This window comes from Miniopterus natalensis, chromosome 17, assembly GCF_054644295.1.
Source record: "Miniopterus natalensis isolate mMinNat1 chromosome 17, mMinNat1.hap1, whole genome shotgun sequence".
NCBI lineage: Eukaryota > Metazoa > Chordata > Mammalia > Chiroptera > Miniopteridae > Miniopterus > Miniopterus natalensis.
Genome location: NC_142097.1, coordinates 1,975,090 through 1,994,796, shown reverse-complemented (window position 1 = coordinate 1,994,796; position 19,707 = coordinate 1,975,090). Strand labels below are relative to the sequence as shown.

Sequence of the window (19,707 nt, the reverse complement as noted above, 5' to 3'; positions counted from 1 at the left end):
ATAATAAAGAAATATATAGGGGAAGAGGAAATTTGTGCCCTTTCATCAAGTCTTTTAAGTTCCATAATATGTAAGTACTTGACAAAATCCTACAGTGGAAAAGAGATAACTAATGTTTATTAAGTACCTGCTATGTACCAAGAACTGTGTTAGGCACACAAATTAATCCTCAAATACCCCTAATTATTTGCAGTTTAGAAAGGTTATATAACTTGCCAAGGATAAGCTGTCTGACTATCAAGTGCATGCAAACTGCCTGTCCCCCCACTAAAATACATAAATTACAAGGTTAAATAATACATGCTTTTTACAATTTAAGCTGTTTATGCAATGATATAAATCAATTAACAAAAAGCATTTTTCTTTTTTTTTATTAATCCTCACCTGAGGATATTTTTTCCATTGATTTTTAGAGAGAATGGAAAGGAGAGAGGGAGGGAAGGAAAGAGAGACATTGATGTGAGAGAGAAACATCGATTGGTTGCCTCCTGTATGTGTCCCATGGGGCTGTGGATCAAACCTTCAACCCAGGTACGTGCCCTTGACTGGGAATTGAACCCTCGACCCTTTGGTGCACAGGCCGACACTCTAACCACTGAGCAATACTGGCCAGGGCAGCAAAAGCATTTCTTAACAAGATTTCATGAAGTCTAACCCATGGCAGCTCACATGGAGGTAAAGAGTAACAACCAATTAGTATTGTGGTCACACAGGATTTACTCATCCTGCCTAAGGTGACATAAATTCAACTACAACTGACATAATGTTTCCATTCATTTGACCAGCTGGTTCATATATCTATGCAGTTTTTGTTAAATGAGGTCTAAGAACTGGCATTTAAGCCCCCAGATGTGACTTGCTCCAGGGTTTGCATTTAGTTGTTATTGTGGGAGCTAACACACCACTTTCGCCCACTGTGCCTGCCTGACTTCCTCCTAATGGAACTGGAAACTAAGCCTAACTGTTTCCATAGTGGAGGATGAGGGGCTGAGCCAGTACGTCATATTCTGTAAAAAGATCAATGTTACGCATGTCAAAGATAGCTCACCTCGGTTAGGTTCCTGGTAAACCTGCACTTTGCCCATTTCCACCCCCAGCCGCCTAGAGAAGAGAAAGGGGGGGAAAAGCTGAAAAGGTAATAGAATAGACTCAACATCTTTACTATCTAAGTATGATTTGTAAATTAATAAAAATAAGAGAGAGGTATTCTTATTGTAAAATTTAAAGTGAGTATTAAATTGTACCATTACTCCATTACCGAACCCCTCACCCTCCACCCCATGCCTACCTGAGGTCTATGTAGTCCTGCTCTGCCTGCCTCACTGACCATTTCCTTGCGCTCTCTACACTCCCCCCATATTCCTGAGATACACCAACAACTCCTGCTGCACACCACAAGGACTTTGAACCTACTGCTCCCTCTGCCTGGAGGGCTCTGCCCCCCAGACTTTCACTGAGTGACTCATTCAGGTTTCTCAATTCACATATCATCCCGTTTAAAACACACCTGAGCACCCAAGCTAAAACAGAACCTGGCCCATCATTCCTTTCACCATTTTTTTAAAGCATTTACCACCACCTGAAATTATCATGTTTATTTTGCTGATGTGCTTCTTGTCTGGACCCCTACAAAATGTAAAAAGGAAGGATTTTGACTGTTCACTGTTATTCCCCAATACCTAAATCAAGGCCTAAAATAACTAAAACTATGCTGAACTATAACCTATAAACTATTTCTGTATAGCATCCACTTCTTTGTCCTTTATACTCAAATATTCTATACTATGAAGCATCTAACTATCCCTGGCGCTCACAAGGCACTCGATTAATGTGTGCTGAAAGTATAGGGTGCTATGATAGTTTACAAAAAAGTTAGCCCTTAATTATATACACATGACACGCAGATTATCTGCTTTCCAGTTTAACAATCAGTGCTAATCCGATTATTAAATTAAAACATCACATAATACAAACGTTAATGGTATGATTATAACTCACTCAGCAATTTTCTTTGAAAGCTCCATACATGATGAATTAGAATTTGCTGAAAACAACACCAGACCTCCTTTGGTTATGTTCATCTTGGTTTCTAATTCAGCTGGCGCCACACAAAACATCAAAACCTTCTTGGTTTTCCAATTCTCAGAGCCTAGAAGGATATAAAATATAGCAAGAACTGTCATATGATATTAATTACACCTGAATGGATTTTAATAGCAAAATGACTTCAGCTGAAGGAAATTAGTTTTCATTATAATAGAGTCTTTTATATTAAATATATATGGACATATAAAAAGTCCATTTAGATTTTAGGGCTCCAAATTTATGGAAATACGTTATCACATGATTTAATTAGTTTTCATGACCACTGGGAATAAATGATAAACTTACAAGAAAGGCGGAGCTGAAGAGCTCAGTGTTTTACTGTTTGCTGCTTAAAGTCAATTATGGAAACCTCCTTTTATTCTCTGACAACAAAATTCCTCCTGGATTAACACACAGAAAAATGGCAGAGCCATTAGCAAGGACATGGACTGATTGATCCTTAAACAATAAATAAGTGACCCACCTATGCCCAGCTTTTCCTATAATATCTGTTTACCATAAAACCTCCCCCTGACCTTGCAGCTGCCTCTCAGATGCCCTAAATCATATCTAAAACTGATCCTGTTATTTGCATTTTCCTCAGGCAGAGCACAAGGTTGACCATAGAACAACTTTGCAGGGAAGTAATGTGACCATGCAAATGACAGGGAACATGCCCAAACAGAAAGTCATGGGAGCTGAGGTTCTAACCCACTGGCCATCCGTGTGCCCTTCTACCTTGGACTCTCTGGGCTGAGTGCATGCAACAGCAACACGCTAGTAGGCCACGGGGGGTGGGGGCACCTTCCCAGCATGCCCACAGCAGTTCTGCAGCTGTTTGTTTACTTGGGATGGCACTGGGAAGGCTGGTGGAGATTATGAAAGGGCTGAAGCCACACAGATCCTGTTATTCTTAAACTTTAACTACACAAGTAATATACAAACACATTCTCCTTGTTAAAAAAACAAACGGAATATGACAGTGAAGGCCATAGTCACCAGCCCCAATCCCAGGTTCCTTCCCACCCACGTCCCCAGTTCTTATTAGTTTGGTATGAACACCATCAGGCCTTTTTTATACATTCACACACGGACCCCCATAAGATATATATATATATAAAATATATTTCTAACATAAAAAGGTATCGTACAAATCTACCTATAATTTGTCTTTTCATTAAACAATAAATTTTTACAATCCAGGTTAGAAAAAAGAGACCCCTCATGTCCTTTTTAACTGCTGCCAGTATTCTATAGTGCAGATATGCCAAATTGTGGAGGTTACCATCCTGAACAGGCCTCCCTGTACCCATGTGTATGACTCTGCAATAACTACAAGAAGGGAACCACTGGATCACACTGGATCACAGGGATAGTGCAAATTATGGTCCCACCAGAAGACTTAAGAGAGTGCATTTCCACACAGAATGCACCTCTTTAGGGACATTCCACAATGGGAAATATGGGGCATTACAATGGATTCACCTAAAGCCTACAGGTCTCAATTTGCATTATAACTGCCATCAGGTGGCCCCAAGGAAAGCATAAGTGGAGGGGTCAGTATTGGCCTGGAATGTAGCTTCAATTAAGCGACTACAAGACTGGCACAAGTGGCAGTGGCCACAGCTCACATCGTGGTGCCCACTAAAGGGCCCCAAACCCAGCACAAGTGGCAGCCATCCTCCGTTTGCAGCAGAGCCTCTTCCAAGTGCCTCCAAGCCCAGCACAAGCAGCAACCAACCACAGACCACTTTGTAGCTCCTACCAAGAGGCACCAAGCCCAGCACAAGAGGCAGCTCAACTTGGTCTGCACCAGAGCCCTTCCCAAAATGCTCCATAATCCACACACTTGGTGGCAGGCTTCAGACCACACTACCCAACCAGATACACAAATTACACACCCACAGGGTGGATTCAGCTTACACCAGAGTTCCACTAAAGCACCTCCTGCTTTGTGCAGTCAGACTCTGCAAAACTCATACACTGTAGTCATGGTCAGCCCTCTCAGCCAGTCAGCCTGAGGGTCAACTCCACCCACTGACGTACAGCAGCAATCAAAGCTCAACCACAAAAGAAGGGCACATACAACCCACACAGGGGACACCTCTAGAGCATCTGGCTCAGATGACCAGGGCACCTTCTATATAAGGTCACTCTGTCAAGACTGGGGAACATAGCAGATCTACCTAATACATGAAAACAAACACAGGGATTCAGCAAAAATGAGGAAACAAACAAGGAAAGAACGGGACAAAACTCTAGAAAAAGAACTAAACAAAATGGAGACAAGCGGTCTCCCAGATATAGAGTTCAAAACACTGGTTATAAGGATGCTTAATGAGCCCGGCCAGGCGTCGTGGCTCAGCGGTTGAGCATCGACCTAGGATCCAGGAGATCGCGGTTCGATTCCCGGTCAGGGCACCTGCCCAGGTTGCGGGCTCCATCCCCAGTCGGGGGCGTGCAGGAGGCAGCCAATCAATGACTCTCTCATCACTGATGTTTCTCTCTCTCTCTCCCCCTCTCCCTTCCTCTCTCTGAAGTCAATTAAAAGAACATATTTTTTTTAAAAAACTGCAAAAAGAAAAAAATCCAAATAAATGAGTATAGTTTAAGGGACCTCTGGGACAATTTCAAGAATACCAATATTCATATCATGGGAGTCCAAAAAGAAGAGAGAATGCAAGGGATTGAAAACCTATTTGAAGAAATAATGACTGAAAACTTTCCTAACCTGGCAAAGAAAATAGACATACAAGTCCAGGAAAGGCAGAGTCTCACAAACAAGATAAACCCAAGAGGGCCACACCAAGACACAGCATAATTAAAATGCCAAAGATTAAGGACAAAGAGAGAATGTTAAAAGCAGCACGGGAAAAGCTGTTAGTTACATAGAAGGGAGTTCCCATAAGACTATCAGTTGACTTCTCAAAGGAGACTTTTCAGGCCAGAATGAATTGACACAAAATATTCAAAGTGATGAGAAGCAAAGACCTACAACCAAGATTACTCTATCCAGCAAGGCTATCATTTAGAATCAAGAGAGACATAAAGAGTCTTGCAGACAAGAAAAAGCTAAAGGACTTCACCACCATTAAATCTGTATTAACAAGAAATGTTAAAGGAACGTTCTAAAGAAGAAATCAAAACTATGAATAAGAAAATATATTTAAAAATTCTCACTGACAAAGGCAACAGTAAAAGCAGTAGATCAACCAACTATAAAGCTAGTACGAAGGTTCAAAGACAAAAAATAGGAAAATCATGTGTAGTTACAATAATAAATTAAGGGATACACACAAATACATACTCAAAAGAGGTAAAAAATTACAAAAACAAATATAAGAGGGGTGAGTAAAAATTGTATGATTTTAGAATGTGTTTGACTTAAGCAACTATCAACTTAAAATAGACTGCTCTAAACATAGCTTGGTATATATAAAGCACAAGATAACAACAAACTAAGCATCTTTAAAAGATATACAAGAAATAAAGAGTAAAAACCTGAGGGGGACACAGGGTGGAGGGTGGCAAAGAGGGAGAGGTGATGGGGAACATCTGAAATAGTCAACAATTTTAAAAAAATAAAGAGAAAAGAAGTCAACATAACACTATAGTAATCAACATACAAGCGAGCGAGAAAATAAGAAACAGAGAACTACAAAAATTATCAGAAAACAAATAAAATGGCAATAACTACATACCTATCAATAACTTTAAACATAAATGGACTAAATGCTCCCATCAAAATACAAAGGGTGGCTGAATGGATTAAAAAAATAAGACCCATTATATGCTGCCTAGAAGAGGCCCACTACAGATCAAGACACACACAGACTGAAAGTAATGGAAAAGAAAAAAGATATTTCATGCAAATGGAAATGAGAAAAAAGCTGGGTAGCAATGCTTATATCAGGCAAAATAGACTTTTAAAAAAGGCTGTGAAAGAGACAAAGAAGGCATTTCATAATGATAAAGGTATCAATCCAACAAGAGGGTATAACCCTTGTAAACATTTACACACCCAACACAGGAGCACCTAAATATGTAAGTCAAATGTTGACAGACATAAAGGGAGAGACTGACAGACAATAATACTAAGAGACTTTAACACTCCATTGACATCAGCAGATAGATAATCCGAAATAAGTAAACAAGGAAACAGTGGCCTCAAATGACACATTAGACCACATGGGCTTAAGTAATATTTTTAGGATATTTTACTCCCAAGCAGCAGAATATACTATCTTTTCAAGTGCCCAGGGAACATTTTCCAGGATAGACAACATGTTAGGCCACAAAATAAGTCTCAACAAATTTAAGATTTAAGTCATATCGTGCGATAAAAACTACCCGCAAACAATGTGATATCAAGCATCTTTTCCGATCTCAATTATATGAAACTAGAAATCAATTACAAGAAAACTAAAAAACACAAACACATGGAGGCTAAATAACATGCTACCAACAATGAATGAATTAACAAGATCAATGAAGAAATCAAGATAACTTGAAAGAAATGGAAAGAAAAAAAAAATCTGTAAGACACAGCCGAAGCAGCTCTAAGAGGAAAATTCATAGCAATACAGGCCAACCTCAAGAAATAAGAATCATCTCAAATAAACAATCTAATCTTATACCTAAAGGAACTATAAAAAGAACAAAGTCCAAAGTGAGTAGGAAGGAGGAGATAATAAAGATCAGAGCAGAAATAAATGAATTAAGAGTCTAAAAACACAATACAGCCTTGGCCAGGTGGCTCAGTTGGTTGGAGTGTTGTCCCAAATGCTAGAAAGGTTGCAGGGTCGATTCCTAGTCAGGGCACATACCTAGGTTGTAGGTTCAATCCCTGGTCAGGGCACGTATAGGAGGCAACCAATTGATGTTTTTCTGTATCTTTCTCCCTTCCTCTCTCTCTAAAATCAATAAAAATATATATATAGCCAAGGGTAAGGTGTAAAAAATTAATTAAAAAACACAATACAAAAGATCAATAAACCAAGAACTGGTTCTTTGAAAAGATAAACAAAATTGATAGCCCTTTAGCCAGACTCATCAACAAAAAAAGAGATAGCCCAAATAAATAAAATCAGAAATAAAAGAGAAGTGACAACAAATGCCACAGAAATACAAAGGATTATAAGAAAATACTACAATTATATGCCAACAAATTGGACAACAGTGAAGAAATGGATCGATTCCTAGAAACACTCAATCTTCCAAGACTATTCAGTAAGAAACAGAAAATCTGAATAGACCAATAGGAAGGCAACTGAACAGACTAACAAAATAGACTGGTAATCAAAAAACTCCCCTCAGGATCTTACATTGACTACCTAAGAGTCACTCTGTAAGAAGAAACCACCTCTCCTCTTCCTCTCTGCTATCCACTCAGCAGCCGCAAAGCAGCTACCATGCATGAGTGCATCTCCATCCATGTTGGCCAGGCTGGTGTCCAGATCAACAATGTCTGCTGGGAGCTCTACTGTATGGAACATGGCACCCAGCCAGATGCCAAATGACAAGACCATGGGGTGGAGGGGGTGGGGGGAAGATGACTCCTTCAACACCTTCAGTGAGACAGGTGCTGGCAAGCATGTGCCCAAGGCAGTATTTGTAGACCTAGAGCCCACAGTCATTGATGAAGTTCACACTGGCACCTACTGCCAATTCTTCCACCTTGAGCAGCTGATCACAGGCAAGAAAGATGCTGATAACTATACCTGCGGGTACTACATCAATGGCAAGGAAGTCACTGACCTCGTCTTGGACTGAATTTGGAAACTAGCTAACCAGTGCATAGGTCTTCAGAGCTTCTCGGTTTTCCACAGTTTTGGTGTGATAACTGGCTCATGGAATGTCTATCAATTATGGCAAGAAGCTTAAGCCAGAGTTCTCCATTTACCCAGCCCCCCAGGTTTTTCAACAGCTGTAGTTGAGCCCAACAACTCCATCCTCACCAACCATACCACCATGGAGCACTGTGATTGTGCCTTCATGGTTGACATCAAAGCTGTCTATAGCATCTAAAGTAGAAACCTTGATATTGAACATCCAACCAATACTAATCAGAATAGGTTGATAGGTCAAATTGTGTCCCCCATCACTGCTACCCTCAGATTGGATGGAGCCTTGAATGTTGATCTGACTGAAATGCAGACCAAATTGGTTCCCTGTGGCATTCATTTCCTCTGGCCACATAGGCCCATCATCTCTGTTTAGAAAGCCTACCATGAACAACTTTCTGTAGCAGAGATCACCAATGCATGCTTTGAGCCAGCCAACCAGATGGTAAAATACATAACTTGCTGCCTGTTGTACCATGGCAATGTGGTTCCAAAACATATCAATGCTACCATGCCACCATCAAGACCAAGGGTACTATCCAGTTTGTGGACTGTGCCCACTCTTCAAAGTTGGCATTAATTACCAGCCAGCCTCCCACTGTGGTACCTGGGGAGATCTGACCAAAGTACAGCAAGCTGTGTGCATGCTGAGCAACACTACAGCTACTGCTGAGGCCTGGGCTCACCTGGACCACAAGTTTGACCTGATGTATGCCAAGCCTGCCTTTGATCACCAGTACACAAGGGAAGTTTTCTGAACCCGTAAGGACATGGCTGCCCTTGAGAAGGATCCTAATGAGGTTGGTGTGGACTCTGTTGAAGGAGAGGGTGAGGAAGAAAAAGAATACTAAAGGTAAAATGTCACAAAGGCCCTAGCCGGTTTGGCTCAGTGGTTAGAGCATCAGCCCACAGACTGATGGGTCTGAATTCAATTCCAGCCAAGGACACGTACCTCAGTTGCAGGCTCAATCCCTGGTCCCAAGCAGGAGGCAACCAATCAATGTCCCTCTCACATCGATGTTCCTCTCTCTCTCTCCCTCCCTTCCACTCTCTCTGAAAAGCAAAGGAAAATATATCCTCAGATGAGGATTAAAAAAAAAAATCTCACAAAGGTGCTGCTTTTACAGGGAAGCTTATTCTGTTTTAAACATTGAAAAGTTGTTTGTGGTCTGATCAGTTAATTTTTGTGTAGCAACTGTGTGTACACAATTATCAGCCTATGCTTTAAAACATGACACTTTGTTACAGACCCAACCTGTCCATTTCTCTAATGGGTTGAATAAAGTAGTCCGTCTTTTTTTTTTTTTTAATGTCTTTTTATTGATTTCAGAGAAAGTGAGAGGGAAAGGAGACAGAAACATCAATGATGAGAGAGTCACTGATCAGCTGCCTCCTGCACACCCCCTACTGGGGATCAAGCTGGCAACGCAGGCACATGCCCTGACTGGGAATCGAACAGCAATCTCCTGGATCATAGGTCAATACTCAACTGCTGAGCTATGCCAGCTGGGCAAGTATTCCTTGTCTTAAGTGGAAAAAATAAATAAATATAACAAAACATTCAAAGAAGAACTAATACCTATCCTTCTCAAACTATTCCAAAAAATTCAAGAGGAGGGAAGGCTCCCAAACTTATTTTACTTGAGAAGCATTAACCTGACACCAAAATCAGACAAAGACACTACAAAAGAAGAAAATTACAGGCCAATATATCTGATGAACATAGATGCAAAAATCCTCAACAAAATATCTGCAAACCGAATCCAGCAATATATTAAAAGATTATACACAGAGATCAAATGGGATTTGTTCCCAGGATGCAAGATTGGTTCAATATCCACAAATCGATTAACATGATACACCACATAAACAAAATGATGGATAAAAATCATATGATCATATCAGCAGGTGCAGAAAAGGCATTTGACAAAATCCAACATTTGTTTGTGATCAAAACTCTCAGTAGAGTGGCGACAGAGGGAACATGTCTCAACATAATAAAGGTGATATGGCAAACCCACAGCTAACATCATACTCAACATTGAAAAGCTAAAAGCTTTAAGATCAGGAACAAGACAAGGATGTCCATCCACTTTCACCACTTTTATTCAATATAGTATCAAAAGTCCTAGCCACAGTAATCCGACAAAAAGAAAAGGCATCTAAATTGGAAAGAAGTAAAACTGTCAATTGTTTGCACATGACATGACAATAAATAGAGAGAACTCTAAAGATTCCACCAAAAAACTATTAGAACTAATAAATAAATTCAGAATACAAAATTAATACTCAGAAATTGGTTGCATTTTTATACACCAATAACAAATTTTCAGAAAAAGAAATTAAGAAAAACAATCCCATTTACAATTGCATCAAAAAGAATAAAATACCTAGGAAACAACTTAACCAAGGCAAGTAAAATATTTGTACTTGGAAAACGATAAGACACTGAAGAAATTTAAGTAGATACAAATAAGTGGAAGCATATACCATGCTCATGGATAGGAAGAATTATCATCATTAAAATGTCCATACTACCCAAAGCAGTATAGAAATTCAATGCAATCCCTTTCAAAATACCAATGGCACATGTCACAGAACTAGAACAAATAATCCTAAAATTTATATGAAACCACAAAAGACCACAAAAATAGCCACAGCAATACTGAAAAAGAACAAAGTTGGAGGTATCACACTACCTAATATCAAACTATACAAGGCTAACAGTAATCAAAACAGCATGGAACTAGCATAAACACAGACATATAGATCAATGGAACCAAATAAGGAGCCCAGAAATAAACCCACACCTGTATGGGTCAACTAATATATGACAAAGGAGGCAAGAACATACAATGGAGAAAAAGACAGTCTCTTCAATAAATGGTTTTGGGAAAACTGAACAGACACATACACACAAAAAAAAAAATAATAAAGAAACTAGACCACTTTCTTACACCATATAAAAAATAAATTCAAAATGGATTAAAGACTTAAATGTAAGACCTAAAACCATAAAATTCCTAGGAACAAACATAGTAAACTCTCTGACGTCACCCTCAGCAATATGTTTTTGGACATGTCTCCCAGACAAGGGAAAGAAAAGAAAAAATAAACAAATGGAACTATCAAACTAAGTTTTTGAACAACTAAAAACCATCAACACCACAAAAAGACAACCTACTTGAATAGGAGATATTCACCAATGACATATCAAATAGTGGTTAATATCCAAAATACATAAAGAACTTATACAACTTAACACCAAAAACAAAACAAAAAAAACAAACAAAAAAATACCATACACCAAACAATCAAATTTTAAAAATGGGCAGAGGACCTGAGTAGGTATTTCTCCAAAGAGAACATACAGGTGGCCAATGTGAAAAGATGCTCAACATCACTAGTCATCAAAGTGCAAATTAAAACCACAATGAGCTATCACCTCACATTTGTCAGAATAGTTATCATCAATAAACAAGTGTTGGCAAGGATGTAGAAAAAAGGGAATCTTCATGCACTGCTGGTAGGATTGTAAATTGGTCCAGAGACTAGAGAAAACAGTAATGGAGGTTCCTCCAAAAATTAAAAAAGTCAGAGGGAAAGAAAAACACCATGATTTCACTTATACATGGAATCTAAAAAAAAAAAAAAAAAACAAACTCACAGATACAGAGAAAAAACTGATTGTAGCCAAATGGGAAGAGGTTTGGGGTAGAGGTGAAAAAGGTAAAAGGGGTTAAAAAGTACAAATTGCCAGTTATTAAAATAGTTATGGGGAGCCCAGACGGGTGTGGCTCAGCAGTTAAGCATCGACCTAGGATCCAGGAGATCACGGTTCAATTTCTGGTCAAGACATATGCCCAGGTTGTGGACTCAATCCCCAGTTGGGGGCCTGCAAGAGGCAGCCAATCAATGATGATGCTCTCATCATTAATGTTTCTATCTCTCTCTATGAAATCAATAAAGATATATTTTAAAAATATATAGTTATGGGGATAAAGTACAGCATAGGGAATATAGTCAATAATATTGGAATAACTATGTATGGTGCCAAGTGGGCCCCAGACTTACTGGGGTGATCACTTCGGAAGATATATAAATGTCTAATCACTATGGTGTACACCTTAAACTAATATAAGATTGTATGTCAACAGTAATTGAAAAATAAATTTTTTAAAAAAGATCACAGACATCCAGTCAGCGTGTCTCAGTGATTGAGCATCAATCCATGCACCAAGATGTCTCCGGTTGATTCCCAGATAGGGCACATACCTAGGTTGTGGGCCTGATCCCAGAATCAGGGCTGTGCAGGAGGCAGCCAACTGATGTTCCTCTCTCATTGATGTTTCTAACTCCCTCTCCCTTCCTCTAAAACAACAATAAAAATATATTTTTTAATTAAAAAAAAACTCTCACACACACACAAAAGAACACTCCCATTTTTCCCCCCAAGAAACTACAGTTGCTTTTACATTTTCTTAAATTTACTTTAGAATGTGAGATTTATGGACGCATATGAAAACACCCTTTTCAGAGAATCTCAGCACCTTTCAAAAAGCCAATCATATTCCTCTTTAAATGAGATCTGACAATCTGTTAAGTCTCATGAATGAAACCACTCTGAAAAACCGCTTGCTTCAGACGTAACAATTTTTTTGTTTTTAAATATATCTTTATTGATTTCAGAGAGAGGAAGGGAGAGGAAGAGAGAAAGAGAAACATCAATGATGAGAAACTCCTCATCGATCAGCTGTCTCCTGCACGTCCTCGGCCTGGGGATTGAGCCTGACGTGGAATTGAACTGCAGTCTCTTAGATCCTAGGTCGATGCTCAACCACTGAGCCTCACAGGGCTGTGCCGGAAGTAACAATTTCAAAACCACTTACCCATATTTCAGGTGAGGAAGGCTCACATTAAAACGTGTTGCTTCCCCTCTAAAGCAGGGGTGGGGAACCTTTTTATTGCCAAGGGCCATTTGGATATTTATAACATCATTCTCAGGCCATTCAAAATTATCAACTTAAAAATTAGCTATGATAAAAGCTCCTAGTTTTATTGAATTTCGAGTCCTACCTGCAGTTGCCCTGGCAGAGCCATCAAATGATTTCACTGGCCGAATGTGGCCCACTGGCCAGACGTTCCCCACCCCTGCTCTAAAGCACCCACTGTGTAAATACCTTCTACCTAAAGATGCTAGAGTAGGAACATGAAGACTTGAGTTTGCCTTCCACAGCTACTAGTTACTAGGCCATGGGAAGGTCACTTGACCTCAAAGGCCTCAGCCTTTGTCTTCCTGACAAGATATAGACACTCGGTAAAAACAGCTTGCCCCACCAGAATTTAATGTCCAGAACAGCAGAGATATTTTTTACTATTTTATCCTCTGCTATATATCCAGTGCCTAGAACAGCACCAGGCACCTAGTAGACGCTCAACAAATGTTTGTTAAATAACAAATGTCTGCTGAATAAACTCTGACCTCAGAGTTGCAGTGATTAAACAAATGGAAACAAAAGTAGTTTACAAATTAAAAGGCATCCTAAAGTATGAAGAATTATTTTTATTAGTGATGTACTGCAAATAAAAGTTGCCCTTTTTTTTTATTATCAGTATTAAAGGAAATTAGAACTGTAATACCTAAATCGAATAATGTTCCCTGCCTCTGTGATCCCAGGCACTTTGCCCTTCCCTCCAGAAGAAGCGTTCCCTTACCGCTAACACCATTTTGTGAGCGCCCCGAACAAGGCCGGTGCCAGGAGCAGACCCATGTCGAACACGGGGGAAGTGAAGCTCCAGGGGAACCACCGGGCTGAACGGTCTCCGAGCAGCGGGCGTCGCCCAGCTTCACAGCCGCATCTGCAACAGCAGCCGGCACGGCCCGCTCCCCAGCCACACGACGGCGCCGCGCCGGATTCTGACTTAGAGTCGGTGGAACCGGACAACACCCAGATTCTGAAAAACGGCTGCTGTGAATACGCCTTGTTGGGAAAACCACCTCTCTCACGTGCCTGAGAGAACGCCTAACTGATTCGGCATTTCCCTTCTGGGAACTCATCCCGCGGGCAGAGAAAAGGCTGTATGCTCAAAATGGTAACTGCAAGGCTTTTTGAGAAGGAACGCTGGACTCAGTGATTATAGAGCAATTAAGTAAAACTAAACACACAATCAGTATTTTGTAGAAATACCCGGGACTATGAAAAAGAGATGTTAGGAGAATGACGGCAGAACTGCATCCCCTCTGACGAAACCTGTGTAATGACGGTGCATCCAGCGCAGGACAGGGCGAGAAGGTATCATTTAGGGGGGTCCACCATGTGGGTGAATTACATTTGTGTGCATTTAAATTCGTTAAACATTATAAATCACGCCTCACGCCCCCACTTCCCATTCTGCATCTCCTGGCTCCTTACGAAAGCGGAACACCCACCTGCGCAAACACTGAAACAGCCTTTCTCGTCACTGCCACGTTTTAGAGCAGAACATCTTAACACCGCGCCGCGGGGAGCTGTGAGTGGAATAAAAACACGCCCTGCGGGGTGCGAAGCAGCCTCGCGACCGGCCCGGCCCGTCAGGGGAACCAGCGCTCGCCGGGGTCGCCGCCCGCTGGGTCCGAGCGCGGCTCCCGAGCGGCCCCGCCGCAGGCCCACCGCCGGCTCCACTCCCCGGGCCCGGGCGAGCCCCCGCGCGCCGCGCCGGGCCCCGCGGGCGGAGGCTGGAGGCCGCGCTCCGCCGCCGCGCCCCCGAGCCTCCCGCCCCGGCGCCTGCAAAGCCTGCGGCGCCGCACGCCGCTGGCCCCCGCCCCGCCTACCTGGCCCGACCCCAGCCCAGGCCTAGCCGCAGCCTCGGCTGCCGAGGGAAGAAAGGACCGTCTCCAACCGACGTCTCTATGAGCAAAATGGCGACCACAGACGCGAGCGTGGCGCCCACGCCGAGGCTCGGCCTGGGGGCGGGGCAGGGGCGGGGCAGGGGCCCGGCTGAGGGCTGGGGGCGGGGCCAGAGAGCGGAGCAGCCCAGTCCCGCTAGGCCGGGGGGGGGGGGGGGCGGGGAGGCGGGGCCGGGAGGCCGGCGGGCTGAGGGCCTGGGCCCTGGGGTGCTGCTAGTCCCCCGGCTGCTGTGAAAGCGAGAGCTGGGTTTCGAGGAGCGTGAGTGTGCACTGAGTATGACGTTTGGGATGACCGATGTCTGGGTTCAGGTCTTGACTGGCCTGTAACCTTGGGCAAAGTCACTTCGCCTGACTGAGCCTCAGTTTCCTCATCTGCAAAATCCTGAACCCATCCCACAGGGTCGTGAGGATTACGTGAGATAACATCTGCAAAGCTTTTCGCAGCTCCCGGCACACAGGAAACGCTGTCGTTATTGTTTGCCTTGTTGCCCTTCTTTTATTATAAAGGAATTGTGTTTTGGTATCCACTGACTGAATTCTTTATAACTTACGTCTGTTTATCCTGTATTATACTTATAATAATAACAAACACATATGTAGCACAACGCGTCAGGCCAGGTCCTCTTAAGCGGTTACCATCTATTAACCATAACAAGCCTGTGCGGTAGGTATTACTATCTCCTTTTTAATAGCTGTGGGAATTGAGACACCAACGTTAAATAACTTGCCCAGTGACAAAGTAGACAAGAATTCCAACCCAGGTGCCTGCACCAACTTCTACAGCAAGCCAACCCCTACACCGCACAGCATTTCCAATTCTGTGCTGAATTTTTCACGAGAGTGAGCCATAAAGTAACCCATCCGTGGCTGCGCAGCTAGCCAGAGCAGCCAGTCCTCGTACTTCGACCTCATTTTAGAGGGGGGAAATACGAGCATCTCAATTTGTGAATTGTAAAGTCGGGTGATGCATCATGAAATGGAGTCATTTCCTTTGCCAGACAACTTTACAGGGACATACGTCTGCAAAGAGCAAGGGCCGGGGCGCACTGAAAAAGCGGCTTGACAAAACCGAGTCCCCTCCCCGCGTCCGTTTGCTCAGTTCGCTCGGACCCACCGCCGGCCCGCCCGCCCGGGGTTCGGCTCCGCCCTCGCCTCCCGCGTCCGCCCGCAACGCGCTCTAACCTCCGCCCGCCAGGGGAGGTCGGCCCTCTCGGCTCGCTGATTGGCTCTAAGGACAGGCCGCTGAGCCAATGAAGCGTGAGATACGTAGCCCGCCCGAGGCTGGCGCTCGCGGGCCCGCGGTCAGGGATTCCTGGCGCAGGACCCCGGAGAGATGCTGCGCGACGAAAAGAGAGCCCGGGGTATAAACGGGCCTGTTGAGTTGAAGCAGAATCTGAAGTCAGTAAGCCCCTGGGCTTTTCAATTACGGGAGCCAATAAAGTCCTCCCCTCCCCCCTGAAGCCAGTCTGGATTGTGTTTCTGTCATTTGAAGAGAGGCCTGCATGTTCCCTCTCCTCATTGTTCTTTCTCACCAGCCTGGTCCTCCATCCCTGAACTACAGGGCCTTTGCACATGCTGCTCCTGCTTCCAGGGATGCACTTCCTCCTGCAGTCCTCTGCCCCATTAACTCCTACTTAAAAAACATCTCAGCCAAATTATCATATTCAAGCCTTCCCTAAACTCTTCCTCTTCCCCCCCAAAAACCCTATTTTGTGTACTTTTCCTTCGTTAACCTTATTATGATTGCTAATTATTGCTAATTATGTATTTATTTGGATGATTATTTTATAAATATCCCCATAGACTGTAAGCCCCTGCAAGCAGGCCCTCTGTCTATTCTGCTGATCACTGTTTCCCAGTGCCCAGCACACTATGTGGCACAAGAATAGTACTCAAGAAATGTCTGTAAAATTGGTGACCTCAGAATTACCCACCTTGGTTAAAGAAAGAGGACAGTAGCACAGAATTATTCAGGTATACCTCATTTTACTGTGCTTTGCTGCATTGCGCTTCGCAGATGTTGCTTTTTTAAAAAATGAATTGAAGGTTTGTGGCAACCCTGCATAGTCAAGTCTATCGGTGCCATTTTCCCAACACCATTTGCTCATTTTATGTCTCTGTGCCACATTTTGGTAATTCTTGCAAATTCAAACTTTTTCATTATTATATTTGTATAGTGATCTGTGATCAGTGACCTTTGATATTACCATTGTAATTGTCTTGGGGCACCATGCCTGTATAAGACAGCAAACTTAAACAATAAATGTATGTATTCTCACTGCTCCACTGACCAACCATTCCCCATCTCTTTTCCTCTCCTTGGGCCTCCCTATTCCCTGAGACACAACAATACTGAAATTAGGCCAGTTATTAGCCCTATAATGGTTTCTATGCGATCAAGTGAAAGAAGAGTCACACATCTCTCCCTTTAAACTAAAAGCTAGAAATGATTAGCTTAGTGAGGAAGGCATGTCAAAAGCCAAGACAGGCTGACAGTAGGCCTCTTGCACCAAACAGTTAGCCAAGCTGTGAATGCAAAGGAAACATTCTTGAAGGAAACTAAAAGTGCTGCTCTAGTGAACACATGAATGATATGAAAGCAAAACAGCCTTATTGCTGATACGGAGAAAGTTTTGGTGGTCTGAATAGAAGATCAAACCAGCTACAACATTCCGTTAAGCCAAAGCCTAATCCAGAGCAAGGTTTTTACTCTTCAATTCTACGAAATCTGAGAGAGGTGAGGAAGCTGCAGAAGGATAGTTGGAAGCTAGCAGAGGTCAGTTCATGAGGTTTGAGGAAAGAAGCCATCTCCATAACATAGAAGGGCAAGATGAGCAGCAAGTGCTCATGTAGAAGATGCTCCAAGTTATCCAGAATATCTAGCTGATTCATGAAAGTTGTTGCACTCAACAACATATTCCAATGTAGACAAAGAAGCCTTATATTTGAAGAAGATGCCGTCTAGGACTTTCATAACCAGAGAGAAGTCAATGCCTGGCTTCAAAGGACAGGCTGACTCTCTAGTTAGGGGCTAATGCAGCTGGTGACTTTAAGTTGAAGCCAGTGATCACTTTCTTTCTTTCTTTCTTTCTTTCTTTCTTTCTTTCTTTCTTTCTTTCTTTCTTTCTTTCTCTCTCTCTCTCTCTCTCTCTTTCTTTTTCCAGTCTTTTTTCCAGTTTTTAAAAGGAAGATTTTATTTGACAAGTTTTACTTAGTGCAATACACCTAAAAGGAAATCACAATACAATGAAAGACTTAAATCAAGGCCTTGGAATTTCAGACAAACACCAAGACCAAAATCCTAAAGTATTGGTATTGTGTCTCAAAATTTCCCCACTAACTTAAAAAATAAGCTTTAACTTACATGCCTTAGAAGTTATTAAATGACACTAGAATTAACAAACATGCCATATGTTTCACTTTTAATTGTGGAAACAGCTCCTATATTGAGTTTTGCCAAAAAAAAAAAAAGGCATGTCTTTCAACATGCTTCCAAACCGTGTTCAATGTAATGTGGTGTAAGCGCAATATTTAACATAATTCAACTGCTTTAACCTAAATATACTTACTGCTTAAATACATCTTACAATAGAATTAACTTGAGAAAAGCTAAAAATTGTTTAATAGTTATAGTTTATTCAACTTAGTTGTCAATCCTAGATATTTGTGTTCAAAAATACTGAACCTTAAATCTTTAATTCAATCCTCATTTCCACATAAAATAAGCATAAATCACAAGTTGGTGTTGCAAAACTGTTAAGTTTTATTTTTTCTTTAAATTAATTGACCAAGAGTCAGTGATAAGGTTCAGTTACATTCCCCACCCGCCACTCATACTAGACATGCTAGGCATCCCTTCCATTCCATTCACTCCCATAGATGCAAAGCTTCCACTGCTGTAGTAGCTGCTGTTCACTGCTCCTTGCCTGCCTAGGCAATGTTTTATTGAAAATCACTGGAATTTTCCTGTAAAACTTGGTCATATCCACTCATGCCGCTCTGGCTGCCGTAACTGCCTCCATAACCACCACTCAGCTGCTGGCTGGTTGGGCCACCATAACTGGACTGGTTTGACAAGCCCATGCCTCCCATCATTTGGCTACCATAAGCAGCATCGCTTGCTCCTGCTGTGGAATTCAAGAGGAGTTCTACATATCTGTGTTGCATATTTGCTTTGTCTTTTGACGTAGCTGCCACAGCATCTTCATGAGTTGCAGACTCGACATCTGCTTCACCAGTTACTCTGCCATCAGGGCCAATTTCAATTTCTCCAGGGTTGAGCAGTGAAAAAAATATATAAATGTCAGTCTCAGTAGCTCTATAGGGTAATCCCCACATGGGTACACAGTGTCCCTTTGTGCTCTGCCACCATCCCACATCTGTGGTCAGACATTCCTGAAAAACAGTAGTTGAGGTCTCTTCCAAATCTATCTGACCCAAAACCATAGCCACCGTTATAGCCATTATAATCATCATGGCCTCCGTAACCTCCACCACAAGCACCACGCCTCATCCTTCCAAAGCCGGCTCCCCTGCCAATGCTGTTATACCCTCTGCCAGTCCCAGGTCTGCCATAGGCACCTGGCTGCTGCATGGCCATAAGTTTTCGTGGTGGATCATAGCGAGTTCTAACTTCAGCTCGACTGCTCTTAAAGTTTTCGATATACTTGTGCTCTATTCTTTCCTTGTGTTTTTTAGTGTCCTTTCAGCTATTTCCTGTGAAGCAAATGCACAAAGGCCTCCCCCTTATCCCTCCCCTGGAAGTCCACCAGCAACATTATCCCATTTGGCACGATTTCCAACCCTGAGAAGAAATGAACAGTTTCTTCCTTGCTACGTCCAAAAGGGAGTCCTCTAAGCCATACAAGCCATCATTGGCTGTGTCAGGACTAT

General features: G+C 42.3%; 2 protein-coding genes and 1 pseudogene across 5 annotated transcripts in view; 1 reads left to right on the top strand and 2 right to left on the bottom strand.

Moving 5' to 3' along the window:
* Nucleotides 1-14,844, bottom strand: part of PRPSAP2 (phosphoribosyl pyrophosphate synthetase associated protein 2) — a 50,135-nt gene extending 35,291 nt beyond the window's left edge. Inside the window, exons 1-5 of one of the 4 annotated variants that reach the window (XM_087825795.1) lie at nt 14,740-14,844; nt 14,359-14,436; nt 2,392-2,486; nt 1,999-2,149; nt 1,049-1,101 (exon numbers count right to left, since the gene is read on the bottom strand). In XM_087825795.1, the coding sequence (XP_087681921.1) occupies nt 1,049-1,101; nt 1,999-2,117 (172 nt within the window). In that variant the 5' untranslated portion in view covers nt 2,118-2,149; nt 2,392-2,486; nt 14,359-14,436; nt 14,740-14,844. Of the gene's footprint in view, nt 1-1,048; nt 1,102-1,998; nt 2,150-2,391; nt 2,487-14,358; nt 14,540-14,739 lie in introns of those variants that run through there. The other 3 variants (XM_087825796.1, XM_016196471.2, XM_087825797.1) reach the window with 3 other exon arrangements.
* On the top strand, nt 7,497-8,779 carry LOC107524524 (tubulin alpha-1A chain-like; annotated as a pseudogene).
* Nucleotides 14,845-18,625: 3,781 nt separating the features above from the next.
* LOC107524573 (heterogeneous nuclear ribonucleoprotein H2-like) lies at nt 18,626-19,414 on the bottom strand. Its single transcript, XM_087826465.1, is given in 3 exon segments — nt 18,626-18,745; nt 18,796-19,186; nt 19,188-19,414. Coding segments are annotated over 3 exon segments (738 nt in total).
* Between the last annotated feature and the right edge of the window lie 293 nt (nt 19,415-19,707).